This window comes from Manis pentadactyla, chromosome 4 (genome assembly GCF_030020395.1).
Source record: "Manis pentadactyla isolate mManPen7 chromosome 4, mManPen7.hap1, whole genome shotgun sequence".
Lineage (NCBI taxonomy): Eukaryota > Metazoa > Chordata > Mammalia > Pholidota > Manidae > Manis > Manis pentadactyla.
The window spans coordinates 88,076,648-88,095,500 of record NC_080022.1 but is presented as its reverse complement, the minus strand read 5'-3'; the positions used below and the strand labels follow the sequence as shown (position 1 = coordinate 88,095,500).

General features: G+C 33.9%; 1 protein-coding gene across 2 annotated transcripts in view; it reads left to right on the top strand.

Moving 5' to 3' along the window:
* Positions 1–16,948, top strand: part of OLFM3 (olfactomedin 3) — a 170,844-nt gene extending 153,896 nt beyond the window's left edge. For both annotated transcript variants that reach the window (XM_036879055.2, XM_036879054.2), the window contains exons 5-6: positions 12,648–12,754; positions 13,874–16,948. In XM_036879055.2, coding sequence (XP_036734950.1) covers positions 12,648–12,754; positions 13,874–14,551 — 785 coding nt within the window. In that variant the 3' untranslated portion in view covers positions 14,552–16,948. The remainder of the gene's footprint in view (positions 1–12,647; positions 12,755–13,873) is intronic.
* The last annotated feature ends 1,905 nt before the right edge of the window (positions 16,949–18,853 follow it).

Genomic DNA, 18,853 nt, shown 5'->3' with positions numbered 1-18,853 from the left:
AGTTTTAATATCACTAAGTTATACTTTAACACTTCACTTCATATTTACATTTCCTGGAAACTGGTACAGACTGGACCAAATTATTTCTGATAATCCTTTTAACTCCATGCTTAGTATTATCTCATAAGTAAGTGCCCAGATATCAAAATATCAGAATACATGAAGTTAGAAAACAGGTATTAATCAGTATCGGGACCATTAACAGGAAATGTAGAGAAAAAAACATATTAGGAGTTCAGTGCTCCCAATGTGTCTAAAATCCAGTTGCTATGCTGCTCAGATCCAGAGTGGGATGTTAGATAATTATGGTACTGTCAGCACAGTAACAGGAGCAAGAAGGCTCACCCGTCACACAGGAGCAAGAAGGCTCACCCGTCAATGGCATCTTCACTCTTCACAAAAGCCTCTCAACCCACACAGCTAATTAGCAAGAGGGTAGAAATGGATTGAGGAAAGAGAACAAAATTGCAACAATGATGGAACACGTTTCCATTCACCTTTTCAGTGAATTTTCTTTTAGGGAAAATGCCACAGTATACATCACATGAATTTTGACATAGTAGCAAACAGTCTCATTGCCTGCAAGGTCTAAGTTACTCTCAAATAGTAAATACAGTGCTGAAGGAATCACAAGTCATTGAAACTACTGCGTTACCATTCAGCTTATCTGTACAAAAGAATTAAAGTTTTGGAGAAAACAGAATGTAGAAAAAACATTTCAACAATAATGCACCCTAGTGACCTCAATGAATTATGGCAAAGCTCTTTTGTAAGTGCTTATTTTTTTCCCAGAAGACTGAATAAAGTCCCCTTGCTTAATTAAATCACATCACATTCCTAGACATGTAAAACATAGTTATACACATGTGAGAATCTGATTGAAAAACCATGATTAAAGCTCTCACACACAACCCTGAGATCACCAATAAATTTAATGTAAGTTATAATCAGGCTTCCCAGCTTTCCAGTCCTCTGCCCCCAACTCCTTTGTGTCTTATTTTAGGGCAATGGTTTGGTGCCATCTAGTGAAGCACAGAATGCATCTTTCTATTAACACATGGTTTTGAGGCTTCGTGTTTAACAGAAATATCAGTAGCATTCAAAACCTGAGGTCATAAGTAATGAAACTTGGTTTACCATCTTTACCATGTTTATGCCAAAGTCACTTTTAAGAGAGTAACCAAATTGTGGTATAGTCTCACTTGCACATTCAACTAATATTTATTGACCCCCCAATGCGTTTTGCTAGGTATTTGTTGATACAAAAATGAGTAGCGGACCATCTCCACTTACTGTACAGAATATTGAGTTTTAGTGAGGTCAAGCACATAAGCCGATAATTACCATTTAACAGACACACTATTGTTTAGAGGCACTATGCCAGCCATTTTACATGTGTTAGTTCTAATTGTTGCAAGAACCCTGGGTTAGGCATTATTATTGGCAATTTATAAAAAACAGATGCTCAGTTTTAATTAATTTGTTAAATGTACATGCTGTTGGCAACAACTTTAAACCTAAGTCCTTCTGAGTTCAAAGACTGAGAATTCATCCCCATACATGTCTTTTTTTGGCTACAGACAATAACAGAGAAATGCCCTGGACACCTCAATAAGTTTAATTCAATTCAAACAAAGAAATACCCTGGACTCCTCAATAAGTTTAATTCAAACAGAACCATCCACACAACTGCTGTAGAAACAAAGATGTCAGAAAGTCATTTTTTATTCTTCCCTGAACCTCATTCACATGTAATCACTGCCTTTTCCTCTCTCTCACTGATCTCTCAAAAGCATTTCCTTTCTTCAGCCTCAGTCCCACCACCCAAATCCACAGCATCCTTCATCATCTCTCAGTAGGATTACTTACAATGGCCTCCTACTCAGTCCCCTTACCTGAGTTTCCCCAACCACAACACTATTTAGAATATCTTTTCCAAATACAAATCTAGTCATATTATACCTGTGTTTAAGTGATTTTGCTTTGAAATTAAATTCAAACAGCTTTGCATGGTTTGTCCTGATGACATGGATTCTGTGTATTTCTCTAGCCTTTTCTCTCAAGTTCTCCCCATGTATTTACTCTAAGCATTAGCCATTCTAATCTTCCAGTTTTTCAACCATTCATGCTTTTTTATCTGGACGTTGACCTTTTCCCCCCCTTTCATGGAACACTCTTCCTCCCCATGCTACCAATCTTAATTCTAATGATTTTTCATTTCACACACGAGACACCAACTTTTCTGTGAGGCCTTCTCTGATTGCTCTTTAATGTGGTTGGACTACCCAGGCATGGCCTCCCACAGTCTCCCATCCCATTAACACATGACACATGGCACATTTTACAGAAAATTCCCATTTGCTTTTGAAAAAATCTTTATCCCCTTAAAGACAAGTTGCCCCGGCTTTAAGAAGTCAGGGAAAATCTATGTCTTCTTCCAAATGAATCCTTGTAGACTATCATAAAACACCTGCAACAATGTAAAATTAACGTTTAGAGTATGCTTGAACTTTATGTGGCTTTCAAGAAATTAATCAGTCTGTGTCAAATATAAAACATCTGTATCTTTTAAAAAACCAAAACTCTTTTGGAAAAAAAGACAACGGAAGTACAGCCTTTGGTCACCTTTGTTTCTGTTGCCATCTGTTCTTTCTTCTATGGCATTACAAAACACCCGATATTTGGCTTTACCTAGCATCTAAAGCAAGAGGCACTGAAAAGCTCAATGAAAGGAGGGATTAACAGAAAAGTCAAGCTGTGTGCCTGGGATGGAGAGGAGTTAAGACTGAACTTGGAGATGTAATAGAGGAAATTTTTAATAACCCCATGAATTTAACTGAGGGACTCTTCAAATGATCTTCATTTACCAAAGATAATCCTACTCTCCCTAGAATGTAATATACAATGGGATTTCTCAGTACCCATGCACTTGATGATTCATTATTCTGGAACCATGGAACCTTGGTTGTTTTAGCACATTGTGGGGAAATTGGTATATTTTACCATAAAACAATTTATTATTTATCTTTCTATTTCATGCCTACATTTTCCTGGATTACAAATAAATTACAAGATTTTTAAGGATATAAAACCTGTGTTTTCAGAGGCAAGCATGAATCACCACATTATTTGGGATTTCATAACACAATATTACTCCATTCATTTTGAGTTTTAAGTAGGCTTCTTAAAAATATGTTCATATAAGCTTTATCCCAGAAAATCTTGAGACAATTTTTAAAGTTTTTTAAGGGTAAATTATGTTGATTTTTGAAAATGAAGGTATTCAGACACATATTATTCTTGATCCTACTTATCAGACACCCACTTGAAAACACATTCTAGTGTCCTGTCCAATAACGCATCTATTACGTCCATCATTGCCTCCACCTGTTTCCCAGCAGTGTAACTGGTAAGATTAAACATGTAAATGAAAGTTTAATTACTATAAACTGACTTTACTAACAAATGTATTGTAGAGACAAACCTATTTTAAGTAGCTTTAATAGACAGACTTTAAAAATCAAACTATATCTGCTTCTTGCTACATGAGTTTTGCAATGGCCTTAAGTTAAAAAAAATATCATTCTGCCATAATCATATTCACTATTCTATTTACTTATATGGGTATGGCTTTAGGATTCAAATCCAGAAGCTGTTAGTCCAGGATATTACAAAGCATAAGTATATATTGAAGAAATAAACAAAGGAGAAAACAGCTGGTTCTCATGCTTCGTTGATCCAAACTAATGATCTTCTGCTTAATCCCAAAGAGCATCTTTCCTGAGCTACTGATTGATAAATATGGATTGTAAATGATCATAAAAAGTTTAATGTCTAAAAGTCATCAGAGAAATAAAATGGTCACTTTCTTCAACTACCTTAGTCACTTTATTTTCTGAATATTAAGAACCATACACGTGCAATATATTATAAAATGCTAATATTTTCAAGTGTATCACTGTAGACAGAAGAGCATAGCAAGAGAAAATCAATGAAGCAAGTCTCTTAGCTTCCTTCTTTGCCATCACTTTTGCAGAACATTTGTCCTCCATGCATTTGGGAAATTTATCCTTTCTGTCTGGCTTCCTTTGTCCTCATAGAAAGTGAGACTGAAGAAAGAAAGATAATAATTTATTCGAACAAAAACTAGTTTGGGGGAGCCAAGAAATAGAAATGACTTCTATTGTCTATTTTAGTTTTTTTTTTTTTTGCAATTTCAGCACTCCATCAGAATCTGAGAATACCTTCATTTACTTAACAATAAAATCCACAAAACTGTAACTCAAAAAGAAGTCAGTTTTTAAATTCCTGCAACTTTAATTTTACTAATTTCATTCAACACGGTGAATTTTATTTTAGGAATCCAGTAACTATTTGTAAGATAAAATTCTTCTGGGAAGAGGTCAACATGAAGAGCCCTTTCTATCTATTTTTGCCGCCTGAGCATGAGAGTAGAGGAGGCGGCTAATGGCCATGATCATGATCACCCTAATGCTGTGTTTTATTTATTTTACCACAACCACAAATCCCACCTACCCTCCATCAACATCCTAAAAGTTTGTTGACCTCCTCTCCCCTCAGTGTTTCCCTGGTTAGAACAACAAAACATAAAGCTTCAGGATTTCCATCTCAAAGACGAGAAAACTATTTCATCCTAGAAAATAAGGGCATTATCCAGTATTATGTGATAATTTGATGCCATGGTTTAGATTAGGAACCAGATCTCCTAACACTCACCTCAGGACTCTAACCTGGATGGAGTATACTACACAAAGAATACCTCCTTGGAAATTTCCTGGAAAATTACAGAAGTGAGAACAGAGACAAAAAGAAAAACAAAACTATAAAAGGATAGATAGGGGCATGGTTATTGGTGGTTACTAAACAAACTAAACTACCATCTGCTCAAGGAGTTCATTTGTTTAATTATTCTCTTTCACATCTCAGTTCCTCCCTATTAGATTACTCCTCAAGCCCAACAAACCTTTCCTAAACAACAATCACAATAACAAGCACCACAACAGTAAAACTTCCTGAGACCTCATGTCTCTCCACCCTCATTTCCCTGTTCCTTCTCCCTTTGAAGAATCTTCTATGGATGCCACTTTGGTTTAGTCTTCTCAAAACCAACTCTGATCCAGCTTCTGATCTCAACACTCTTCATCGGATTCTTGTGATCACCAATGACATTTTGCTGAAAAATTCCATGGCCATTTCTGTGATTTTATCTTATTAGACATCTCAGTGGTATTCCCCACAGGTCAATACTTCAACCTTCTTAAAATGCTGTCCTTTCTTTTTAGGACTTTTTAACACTACACTGTTTTTTGTACCTTATTTATAGTTTCTTATTAAGTGCTTTTGCTGGGTCTTATAAATGTTGTGAGGCCCCAGAACTCTGTCATGCCTTTCTTTCTCTATGCACGTCCTCTCTGTAAGGCAGTATTCAGCCTCTGGTTTTCACGGCCATCACTGTCCTGAAGACTGTCAAAACTGTGTTTCAAAAGGCTGTCTGCCCTTAGAATGATATACTATCTTCTCTACATCTTCACTAGCATGTATAGTAGTCATGAACGATCTTAAATAATCTGCATTCAATTCTTTATTTCTTCTTCCAAATTCATTCCTTCTTCTGTCACTTCATCTGAGTGAATGATACTACACGCTGCCCAGGTGAACAAGCCAAAAATCTGTATATTATATTAGATCATTTTTTAATTTGAGATTTTCTTTATCTTTTTACTTTCCAACCTAATATCTATTCCAAACCCTAGTCTTATCGACTTTATCCCAAAAACATAACCCAAACCCTCAACTTTTCTCCATCTCCATGACTACTTCCATCATCTCTCACCTGGACCAATTTGATAATCTTTTAACTGGTCTCTCTGCCTCTACTCTATCCCTTCTATAATTATTTTTCTACATACTAGCTGGAGTGGTCTTTTTTCAATGTAGCTCACATTCTGTTATTCCCCTTACCTGCTTAAAGTCCTCCAATATCTTTCCATCTTACCTAGAATAAAATCCAAATACTCACTCTAGGTTTACAAAGCTTCATTTTCTGGACTATTAACCTCTTCAAATTCATCTTCTACTTTTCCAAGTGTGCTTTAGACACAATGACCTTTTTTTTTTTATATCTCTTAACTCACCAAGCATATCTAGATATATATATAGTGCCTTCGCAAGAACATAATAAACAATAGCTAACATTAAGTTAAATATGTATTTTTTCTTATTAACCTTCCCAATAACACTGTGAGATGGTTATTATTATTGCCATTATCCCTGAGACATTGAGAAGCCAAAAACTGGTCAAAATTCCGAGAATAAGTGATAGAACTCGAATCTAAATCTCGACAGTCACACTCCTTAACTCATGCCCCCAACTTTAAGATGCTACCTTCCCCTATTTATTCTACTACCTGAATGTCCTTCCCTCAAATTAAGGGTCAGTGGATGACTTCTTGTCAGCTAGATCTCAGATAAACTAACACCCTAAGAGGTCTTCCCTACTCACCCAATCTAAAGCTTCTCCTCAGTCACTATCGAACTATCCTATATTAAATTTTCTTCTGATATGTTTACTTTATTTGCTTGTTTATATATTCCCTCTATCGCCCCATCAAGATGTAAGCTTCACCAGAACAAAGGTGTCATGTCTTGTTCACCATTGTAATTCTAGGACCAAGAACACTGCTTGATGCTCATTAAATCTTAGCTTGATAAATGAATAAATGAGAGAGTGAGTGAAAAACTGCTGTCTGAAGACCACATCCAGAAGTCATTTTTTAAGCATCTCAAGGATGTGATTTCTGAGGTAGAACTGACTAGACTAAAAATCAATTAGTCAACAGACTACCCCACCATAGTATTCACCAAATATGGAGGAACTTTATACAAAGCACTTGATTCTCAATTTAGTGAAGAGTAAATGACATTTCCATACATAATTATTATAGGCTTATTTGGGATTTTAAGCATATTTATCGCCATGGGGTCTAAAATTGACAGTGTCCTTGCTATTTCAGATTAAGAAACTGAAGGACTCATTTAAGAAGTTGTATTATTTTCAAGTTGTTAATACTTTGGGTCATTACTTCTTCTGCTTTGTCTTCCTGTTCATCTCATATCCCCAGCACATAGCAAAATTTTAGTACATAAATTCTCAGTAAATGGTTGTTAAATGAATAATTACTTTGTATTTAAGTAGGAACTGTAAGTTTTACCCTCTAACATATTTCAGAGAAAATATCCATTGCTATAAAAAGAAAACAAAGTCATTTTTAGGTTAGGTGTCAGAAACTTTTAACCCCAAGTGTAAATCCTGTCCCAATTCCTGGTCTGAACAACCTCAGGCTCAGCAGTATCCCTCTGCCCTGTGGATACAATCCTGGGTTAGCTCCAAATACCACAGAAACCAAGCCACCCCAAGCCACCGATGTGCTGTCAGTTTTTCCAAATGTTGATTATATGCATGGCATGATTCCTAGACCCATTAAATATAGTTCTTGTGCAGGTTTTAACTAATCCATCTAATTTAATTAATATTAAACTTACGTCTACATAAACTGAATCCAGAGGATCATTAATACCCAGAAAACAATTCCACATCTGAAATATTAATTCATCTGAGGCAAATATAGACTTTGTGTCTTCTTGCTTTTTTCAAAACTATGCTTCAGTCTTCAGGCAATAGTGGCTACCCATAGCAAAAGGGCTCTTTTTGCTGATAAGGCAGGCTAAAACCTCACTTTAAGATTTAATTGTATAGTTCAGCCATCTAAAATGTTAAGTCAAACTCCATAACTATAAAATCTCTATTCACTTCCACTATTGAAACAACTTGAAGTCACTATAATTTCTTATGATTGTGTTTCCATTTGGTCATTTCTTCTAGGTATAAAGTTTTGTGGGAGAATATTCCATTATGTTTATGTTTCATTTTTGGTACATTATACTGATTTATATTCAGAACAAGTTTCAACTGACTTCTTTGAGTCCATGTATTTTTTTCAAATATTCATGATAGTTTGTTCATCTTTAAAAGATATTTTTCAGAAATTTTAGACTAATTTTTCCTCTTATGCAAAGTGGGTGTTCAACAGGAGCACAATTTTCCAAGGTCATAATCACTGTTTTGATATAAAATGCACAGCATTTCTATCTGAATTGCATGCATAATATCTTTTAGTACAGCTCCTACACATGTACCAATGTAATTGCCTATTATATCCCTATGAAGTAACTATAAATGCTACAACTTACTAAAGATTCTAAATATTTTTAAGTTGAAGGAATTAAAGACAGAGACATCGCCATGCCAATTGTAAAACATAGCTGGAAGTTCAAAGAACACAATTTCAACTAGTCCTTATAGGACTGAAACCAAATTAAAATGCAGAATATTCACAGCTTCCATTTCTGGAGACTATTTACATCTTCAATTTCCACCTACTTCCTAGCACTGCAAGGAAGTATGGCTTATAGAAACCTGGAAGTGATTTTTCAATAGCCAGTATATAAATGTGATTTTTGCTTTTTAAACTTAATGGCTGATGTTAAGTTTCTGCAGCTATTTTAACTTTTAAAATTATAATTTAAATGTTGTATGCACAAGGCTGGAAAATTGTATGTTTAGAATAAAAAAGACTGAGAATAAAAAGAAACAGTCTCCTCCTCCAGAACTGTCTCCAGAGGCAACCACATTTAAGTTTAATTTTAGGACTTCAGGTGATTAAATCCATTTCTCTAATAATATGCTGATTTTCATTTTTTGTTAAATTTGGACATTGTTTACTGATTTTCTAGTCTGCAAAATGAGGATTTAGGTTCCACATTCTTGTCTCCTCATAATATACCTTTACGACTATTTGAACTTCTACCCCTATCGACTTTCTATCTTCAAGCCTCACATTTAAATAGTTATTATTTAAATAAATAAAATAAATATTATTTTCATCATAGGAAAATTCTTTTAACACCATATTTTTAAGTATCAAGTCAGTTACACGCCCATCTTTCTTTCATCTCTTTTCCCAGTTCGTAATTTTCTTACAGTGTGAGCTTCACCTATTCTTCTATGTTATCATGGTTGGAAACATTTAGTCTTTTCTATAATCACAGAGCCAATGGGATGTCTGTTAAATATTCTGTAATTAGTTTATGGGCTGATTCAACTTAAACATGAGAATTTACATCATTTGACAATGTTGATGTTGTTCTTAGGAGGTAAGTGGTAGACTCCAATGCATTCCCTTCCTCTCTAAATTCAACGTCACATCTGCACCACTCAAAGCAGATTAGCAGATTTAAGTTCAAATGAATTCTCCTTTTATATACTCCAATAATTGCCTTCACCATACCCAGTTTTTCCTAGAGAGTCTCAAACAGTATTTTAATGATCAATTCCTCTTATTTCTGAGACCTCCCTTCTGGACACCGCTGTCCAACTGGACTATTTGCTTTCAAGGCCCACTGCACAGCTGTTATTCTGGGACAAGAAGTCACTGCTTTCTTGACCTCATGTCTTCCCCTGTCTTGGTTTACTTATTTATCTACAATCCTCAAGTAAGTTCTTAAGAAAGACTGTATTTATTATAGGTAAACTTTGGAAAGTTTGCATGTCACAAAGTATCCTCATTCTACCTTCCTCTGATTTTTCTTTCTAATATAAAGGCACTGGTTGTCTTCCAGCATCTAGTATTGATGATAAGCCCAAAGCCAGCCTAAATCTTATCAACATGAATGTGACCTGCTCTTTCTCTGAAAAGTTCCAAATCCTTCTCTCTATTCTTCTAAAATTTCACAGTAATTTTTTAAGAGTACATTGTTTTTCATTCATTATGAAGTATCTTTTTAATCTGAATATTTAATTTTTATAACTGGAGAAATTCCTGGTATAATTTTTTTATAATTTTCTCTATTCTTCTCCCTCCTCTCATTCTAGAAACTTGCTTTTCAGACACAGATGCTTATGGAGTCATCCTATATGCATCTATATTTTTTCTCTTATTTTCATTTTCATCTTTTTAATTTTTAGGATAACTTTTTTAACTTCCAACCTATTGACTTTTTAAAATGTAATCATATATTTAATTTCTAAGTGCTCTTTTATATTTTCCTTTCCATAATATACAGATCTCTCTAGAGATACTGGGGTTTCTTCTGCTCTGAATTATCTTTCTTCTTATGGGGGTTCTGGATTTCTGAACATTTACTTTGGTCATATTTATTCTAAGCTTTTTGAAAACAAAAGCTAGTCTTTTGTTATCTATTTATTGTTTATAAAGATTTAAATAATCTTGGAAACTAAGTATTTAGGTAGGGCTTGACATTTCGTTCCATACTGAAAAGGGAAGGAGACTCCCAATGTCCGAAGGCAGTAGACTGCTCTGGAGCTTCCAATGCCTCATTAGTTTCCCTAAGTCCTCTCAGGTAACAAATAGCTTTTAATTTTTTTTTTTAACCTTCTTCTGGGATCCTGCATCCAGGGATAAAGACAGAATCACCTGCTCCTCAGGCATGCTTTCAGTAATGTCCCTATTTTCATAAGCTGTCTCACTCCCAACACCCTGACACCTGTTTCTATCCCCCTTCTCTTCAAGGCAGAGCAACTCCCACCTCAGCTCTTCCTCCTCTGCTTATCCACTAGGCACTGACGCTTCTTATTTCATCCTACACCTTTAATTATCAATCTCCATCAATTCTGCCTTCTAGAAATTGGCTGAAGTTTCTTTTCCACTAATGATTCACACACCATTCTCTTTGCTTTGTTTTCACCCATGCTTTACTCCTTTACTATCATTTTAATGAGATCTTGGGAAAGAAAGAAGAGAGAAGTATGTATTAGGCCATCACTTAAAGCCTGAGTTACTTTTCAGATTTTACCTTGCTAATTTTGCCATTTATATTTTGTTTAACAAAAGAATTTATTTATTTATTATTCTTATGGAAAAAATAAATGTTTGTTTTCTGGGTTTTTTCAGGGGATGGAATTGTGTTCCTACTTAATACACTTGAAATTTTCACATGATTACCATCTGTGAATTTAGAAATTTTTACATAGAACATCATCAGAGGTCACATTGTTCTCACTTATTGTGCATTCAGAGAATACACTCAACTAGATTCATTCAGAATATATGTGTTATTTTCTAGCTCAAATTGATGCTACTTTACTCATATGTTGTGCATATGTTTACACCAAGTTGAGGTGATATATTCTACATAGGTTTAACCTGTATGGATAATGCCATAAAATCTGAATTACTTGTGCAGTTTATCAGGCTTGAGGAAATTAAAAACTAATTAATTTACATAAGGTGCATAAAGATGCCATCACATCCATTTTTTTTTAACAAAAGGAGAAAAAATATTTACTCAATCCAGGTTTCATGAGATTCTAGAGATTGCTATAAATTTGTAGTTATTACTGAAGTAATTGTACAAAATGTTATCATTCAGCATCTTCCTAACTACACAGCTTAGGATTCCACCAGTTATGAATTATTCTTATGAGAAACACATACAGAGAAAAATGAGCCAAAATAGGCTCCAAGCTGGAGTTAGTTATGTCCTTGATATGCTTTGGGGAACTGTTCTTTTGCTTCCAAATACACAGGAACCAACAGAAACTAAATTCTTTTCAATTTTAAGAACAGGCAGAGGAGAATGGAATGAGACAAAATTGTTTTAAAAAGTAAAAAAAAAAAAAATAGAACAGAGAGGATAAAAGGGTATAAATGGAACAGAAAGAATATTCCTTTGTTTAGACTAATGGTCAACATGTAGAGGTACTTGTTGCCTTTTACAGTACATATAACAAATCACTTGAATTTTGCTGTTAAAAAATTTCACAAAATACTTGGGTTTCTGTTTGGTTTAGGTTTGGGTGTTTATGAAGTCTAAACTTTTCCTAAAATCTTATCCACAGCTAGGGTGATAAAGACATCAGTATTTTTCAAGAAAGTCACTAATTTTTCATCATGTATTGCACTGCCTGTGACCACAGAGTCTGAGGGCTTGAGTTTTTTGGGCATTTTTTGCCTTGAACCTTCATGGCTGCTCTCTCAGGCCCTGCTATGTGCACAAGACATTTACCGTTGGAAACTACCTCTTTCAGATAGACTGTGATTTTTTATTTTTATATTCTATAAAAATATTTTTCACAAGAGCTTCTCATTCACCAACACAAACTGAAAATCAGCTTCAAGAGTCCTCTCTGGCCTGTAAGTTGTTCAAAGTCTCTGAGTATAGGAGCAGGGGAGAGAAATGAGTTGGTAATCAGGTAAACAGGTCCCTGAACAGCCCATTAAATTTTTCTGACTTCTTAGAAAAAGCAGCTGCTGAATTGGTATAATGATAATGACTTTCCTCATTTGTTTCTTTCCAGATTGTACAAATCATTTCCCATTTTAAAATTCCACACTTTAGGTTTAGAGCATTGAAAAGGCAACTACTTATGGCTCAAATTATAGTTAAATGCATAGCACCCAACACAAATGAATATTCATTCAGAATATGTGATATTATTCCCCCAGATAGGCTTCATGTTAGGATACCTTTCTTTGCTCTTGGTATGAGTATGTGTGTTGGAATCACTGGCCATGTCATCCAACATGTTTCTGTTTATCTAATTTCAGCTTGTGGCAAATTGATGAAAATCACAGGCCCAATAACAGTCAAGACATCTGGAACCCGATTTGGTGCTTGGATGACAGATCCTTTAGCATCTGAAAAAAATAACAGAGTATGTTGCTTCCACAAATGCCTTTGCTTAGAATTATGTTTTATTCATACTTTATGTGTATTGGACTATTCATTTTCTTCAGGGATATTTAGTTTCAACTTGAAAAGTATTACACTGTTTGCAAATATTTTCAGTTTGATAGTATTAACATATCTACAGATATATGGCAAACTTATTTTTAGTACAATGTTCCATCCTATAATTTACCAGTACAATAAGTATAATTTTATTGTTTTTAGTCTTGTTTTATGCTTGAAAAGGACTAATTACAAGTATACAAAATTCTCTCTATATTTCTAAAACTTGGTCCTTAGTGTGAAAAAAAAAAAGTGAGAAAGTCAAGAGCTAACCAGTTCACTAAACAAGCTATAACATCCTTGGAGTCCATAGGTAATTGTAAAAGAAATGGCACTGAAACTTTGGCGGAGGTGGGGGCATAGGGGGTATTTTTGTAAGTTGGCAATACCTGTATTATGTAAATCGATATGCTGGAAACTTACCATTACTCTATGTTCTATTACAGAACTCAGTATACATTAAGATTCTCCAGGGTTACATCCAAATGAGACCAGTAGCTAAATCAGTAAACTGGTTTCACTGAAAGACAGTTATACCTATAAGCTGATCCAAGGAATAAGTGTTACTAGAAGATTCTGTGATATCCATAAAGGAGAAATAATTGAATGTGTAAAATTAAACCATGTATTTTTTCAAAGAAAGGAATGGAATAAGTAAATTTGCTATTTTGTGCAGCTATCACTGATTACACTGATCTATCAGGTAACTGAGCAATGTGATTTGACTTGCACTGATAGATGTTTGGTCATGCAGTGATATACACTGAATGGTCAAACTATTTTTTTAATTTTAAAAAGAACAAAAAGCAAATTAATGTAACGGCAGTAAATACAGCTGTTTCCTTTCCACATAGACCATGCCACTATTTTTGCAAAAGCCTGTAGTGCTAACACATTGTAACAGGACAGCAGGTAGATAATGTGGCTTTGAGAGCCCTGAGAATGGTGATATTAGTATGTGCTGACTCTTCACTGTCTTCTTTATTTTGGAATTCTCAGAAAAATACAGAAATGAGTAACTTTTATTTTTCCTTCTTCTTAGGTCTGGTACATGGACAGTTATACTAACAATAAAATTGTCCGTGAGTACAAATCAATTGCAGACTTTGTCAGTGGGGCTGAATCAAGGACATATAACCTTCCTTTCAAATGGGCAGGAACTAACCATGTTGTCTACAATGGCTCACTCTATTTTAATAAATACCAGAGTAACATCATCATCAAATATAGCTTTGATATGGGGAGAGTGCTTGCCCAACGAAGCCTGGAGTATGCTGGTTTTCACAATGTCTACCCTTACACATGGGGTGGATTCTCTGACATTGACCTAATGGCTGATGAAATTGGGCTGTGGGCTGTGTATGCAACTAACCAGAATGCAGGCAATATTGTCATCAGCCAACTTAACCAAGATTCCTTGGAAGTGATGAAAAGCTGGAGCACTGGCTATCCCAAGAGAAGTGCAGGGGAATCTTTTATGATCTGTGGGACACTGTATGTCACCAATTCCCACTTAACTGGAGCCAAGGTGTATTATTCCTATTCCACCAAAACCTCCACTTATGAGTACACGGACATTCCCTTTCATAACCAGTACTTTCACATATCTATGCTTGACTACAATGCAAGAGATAGAGCTCTTTATGCCTGGAACAACGGGCACCAGGTCCTTTTCAATGTTACCCTTTTCCACATCATTAAGACTGAAGATGACACATAAGCAAATTTATTTGTTTTCATTGATCTAAACAGTATCATCTGTGATAAACTCTATAAAACCTCTTCTATTTTTTCTTTATTATAACTTTTCATCATTTCTCTAAAGCATTTTTTTATTATAAAGTTGATGTTTCAAACAACAGCTGAGCCTGTCTAAACTAACCTGTTGGAAACACATCTTAACTCCTAAATTTACAAAGTCTATCTGTCCCTGTTATGAAGAGCACTAAAAAGAGCTTAGTGGCTAAAGTCATAGTTTTGCAAAAGATTAATGATCTGCCTTATATTAGAGTCAGAGACTAATGATGGCTTAAATGCATGAATGTCTTTTTTTTTTAACTGCCATTTTTTAATGTCTTTTGCTTCACATCAGTAAATATTTTGGTAGGAATTAGGGAGAAAAAAACACTTCCCCCATTTATTTCTAAAAAAGATTTAAGTATTTTATTTATATGAAGAAATAATATCAATTGTGTTGCTGTTAAACAATTCTCTGATGTACGGTGCTGTACAGTCATTTTTAAATCTCTTGCTAACATTTTATTGGCAATATGTATTTCTACCATTGTAACCACCATTGTGCAATTTTATCTCTTCACTTCTGTGAAAGTAAGTAGTATTTTTTATAAAATACACTGAAATTTAATCTTAGTACTTACTATGGGTCAGTTTTCAACTGTGGTCAAGAAGGAAGTATCTTCTCAGCTTACCCCTTTACACAAGCATTATTAACTAGAAAGAAAATCAAAACAGATCCCTTACACAGAGTCTTTATTTTACCCCAAGTTTACTGGACCACACTGACACTAAATACTAAAATTGATACAGTTCATATGAGTTACTCTGTTCACACCACTGAGAGCAACTATGTTGTTGCTAAGATGCAGTTGAGTCACAAAAACTGGATTTGAGTTGACTCTACCACTTATGATACCACCAAATTTTGTTTTTCATGATTATATATGTTAGGGTTTTAACTTGTATTTTACACAAAACATGCAATAATGTAAGTCCTTGTGTCAGGATTCTAAATGGATATGAGGCACATATAAAAACTCTTAAAAATTAATGTCATCTAGATTCACATTATGAGCACTGGAGAGTTACTGGCAAGATTTGTGTGAAAGAAAATGATAGGAATACTTGGGAGTTGTCTGTGTGGTTTCAATGTGCAAATAACCAATTCAGAAAACAAGATGGAAAGGCAACCCCTTGTTACCTTGATTAATGTGTGTGCAGAAATAATGTAACCAAAAAGAAAGCTTTAATGATATTTCATTAATAACTCCAAAACATATAATCAATATGTATCAAATAAATCATTGAGTTTGGATGTACTTTCCATATATTAAAAATATTACCTAAAGTAGTTTTACAGAAATAGTATGAATTGGTTTTACAATTTAAAAAGTGTATCCTACAATAATTAATATATAACTTAAATTGTAAATGTTTAGTTTCACATATGCACAATATTGTAATTTCCTTTGTAAAGTAAGGATATAATAATTCAGAGTATTGTGTGTAAAGAAATCTTAATACTTAAGAGTAATTCATTTCATATGTCACAAGTAAGACATAATTCTCAAATATCTCACTGTCAAAATTGTAGACTTAAATAACCCAATCTTGAGATTGTTAAAGTTTAACAAAGATTTCCTTTTTCCTACAAAACGCATGATTTAATGACCACTCTGGGTCCTTTTGCAATGTTGTGTTCTCTTTTAAAATGTTTATATTAGTTCTCCTCTGCTTTTAAGAGTTAGAAAATTTAGGGGATTCACTTGTCATTGTACATGCATCACAAAAATAATCAGCTAATATTTTGTATATCAAGAGTTTGTATGAAGAAAGAAAGTTTCAAAAATGAATGAATTTTTAAGTAGATGGCCTCTGATAGACACGAGTCTTCATTACTTTTTTTTTAATGTTGTAATTTGATATCATACATATTCAAAACCTGGGTGATAACAGCTTTTTTTGTGAGATGTAAGGCTTGTAAAGCACTTTGTTTTCTATGTAAGGTTTCATCACCACATCCAATTTACAGTGTATTGTGCTGCTAGAGCAGGCACAGATTTTATTGTTATATAAGCGGGGATAACATGAGTTTAAAAATGTGATTTGCATTACACATTTACATTTTAAAATCATTTTTCTTAATAAATTATCAGTTTTGTGCCTGACATAAGAACTTGCTTTAATCACTGTTTGTTTTTTTAATCTCAGACTAATAAAATTTTATGAGTGACATAATGAGTATTTTAAAATCATCCACATAATCCAATCAGTAAAAAAATCCAAGCTCAGAAAGTCTTAATGCTAAGTGAACTGTGTAACTGGTACTTTATAAATTAACCAGACCATTAACAGACTTCCATGTCATTCAAATAATAATATGATCATGATCTGATTGTATCTGTGTGACATTTGTATTTATGGTACTTGAATCACAATTTTTCTTACTTTAACCTACACATATATATGAGTTCAGAAAATGATAGTGTTTCAGTATATTATCAATATGTAGAGATAAAATAGAAAATAATGACAGATGCCTAGAAGTGACATTGCAGGTGATTAGGTGAGATTTACCGTAAATTCAGAATCCCTAACTCATAGAGTCATTCCATATTTATTATCCATAGTATTATCTCTGATGAAACCTTATCTTCAAAAATTGATACTTATTCCTAGTAAGGAAATGGTCTTTATATATATGAAAATCACTACCAAACTTAAAAGTATAAAATTTTCAAACAGAACTATCTTAAAAACGTAACTACATAAAATTGTATTCATGTTAACCTAAAAAATAAAACCAGGTATTTTCCTACTAAGGTAAGTTTTACATATATATATATAATAATCATTTAGCTTTATTCTAAAGAATAGATTTTCAAAAACAGAAACAAAAAACAAACCCTATCTGGTGTCCTTAGTTAGCACTCAGGATTACCAAATAGTTTCTGCAAATGCTAAATTTGCATGCAACTGATCAAAAAATTAAAATATCCCTTTAAGAGGGACAAAATATGAAATATATAGACATTGCAGTTTTGAAAAGCCAAACACTCTAGAAACATATTGGATACTTTTGAAAACTGAAAAAAAAATGATATCTTGCTGACTTGATGGGGTAGATGTGGATTATATCCTTTACTAAATGTACAATTAAAGTTACTATGATATTATAAAAGAATGGGCATTTACAGACAGAGTGTACTTTGCCTTCTCCATCATCACATGATAAGTGGACCATAAGAAAAGCTACTATAAAGACGTCTACCCAGCAGTATAGACAGGAAGCATTAATTTAACTTTATAATCTATAGGATGATATAAAACCTAAATCTCTGGCTTTCCATAGCTAGAAACAGTCATTTCTGGAAAGGTTCAGAAGCACTAAATATCATTCAGCTCAGTAGACTATATCCATACTGAAATCAAGATCATGGAATGGCTTCTGGTTCTAAAATTAAGTAAACTCAAAATAAATCTCTAAGCTAATAATTTGTCATAATCAGTGACTCTTCAGAGAAGATCTGGAGCTTAATAAAAATATGTTCTTTGGACTGTTGTACTTGTATTAGAAAAATACAATTAAAAAATTAGCTATGGAAGAAAAACCAACTTTACCAAAGTCTTTTAGTTGTTTTCCTGTGAAATAATGAATTCAACTGATGACAATCTCTTAAGAGAAAACAGCTCTACTGTTTAACCAATCAGAAGGAAATCCTCCCCAAAGTTACTTTACCAAGCTGATTAATTGACTTACACCTTAAAACTATGTTACACAGTTTATCCGTTTGGCAGAACTATTCCTACAGGCTTAGAAGAATTAGAGGAATCCTGTTTAGTCTCCACTGTTTCCAAAAAGTCAAGCTGGTTGGCAGAAAACTTATGCTGTTCAAAGCTCAGACTGCCAAATTAGCTTTACAACTACAAATTATTTTAAACATGATTTGAAAATAATTTAAAGAAGGACATAAATTTGTGCCTTGCCAAAAGTACAATAGCTTTCATAACTACAACCATCTTAAAAAATTATTCCTTATTACAGGCATGAAGCAATATGGTGACTAAAGAGCTATCAGGAATATCCAAGTGCTGTAAGAAGTGTGCTGGTAAATCACATACACACATGCAGTTCAGACGGAGCTGCATCCCTACCAAAGCTATAGTCTGCTCAGAAGAGCTTGTACCTAGTTTTTAAAAAAATAACTGAAATGTTGCATGTCATTCACTACCACAATTTAGACTCAATATTGCATATCAGCAGACATTTCAAGAAAATAAATAC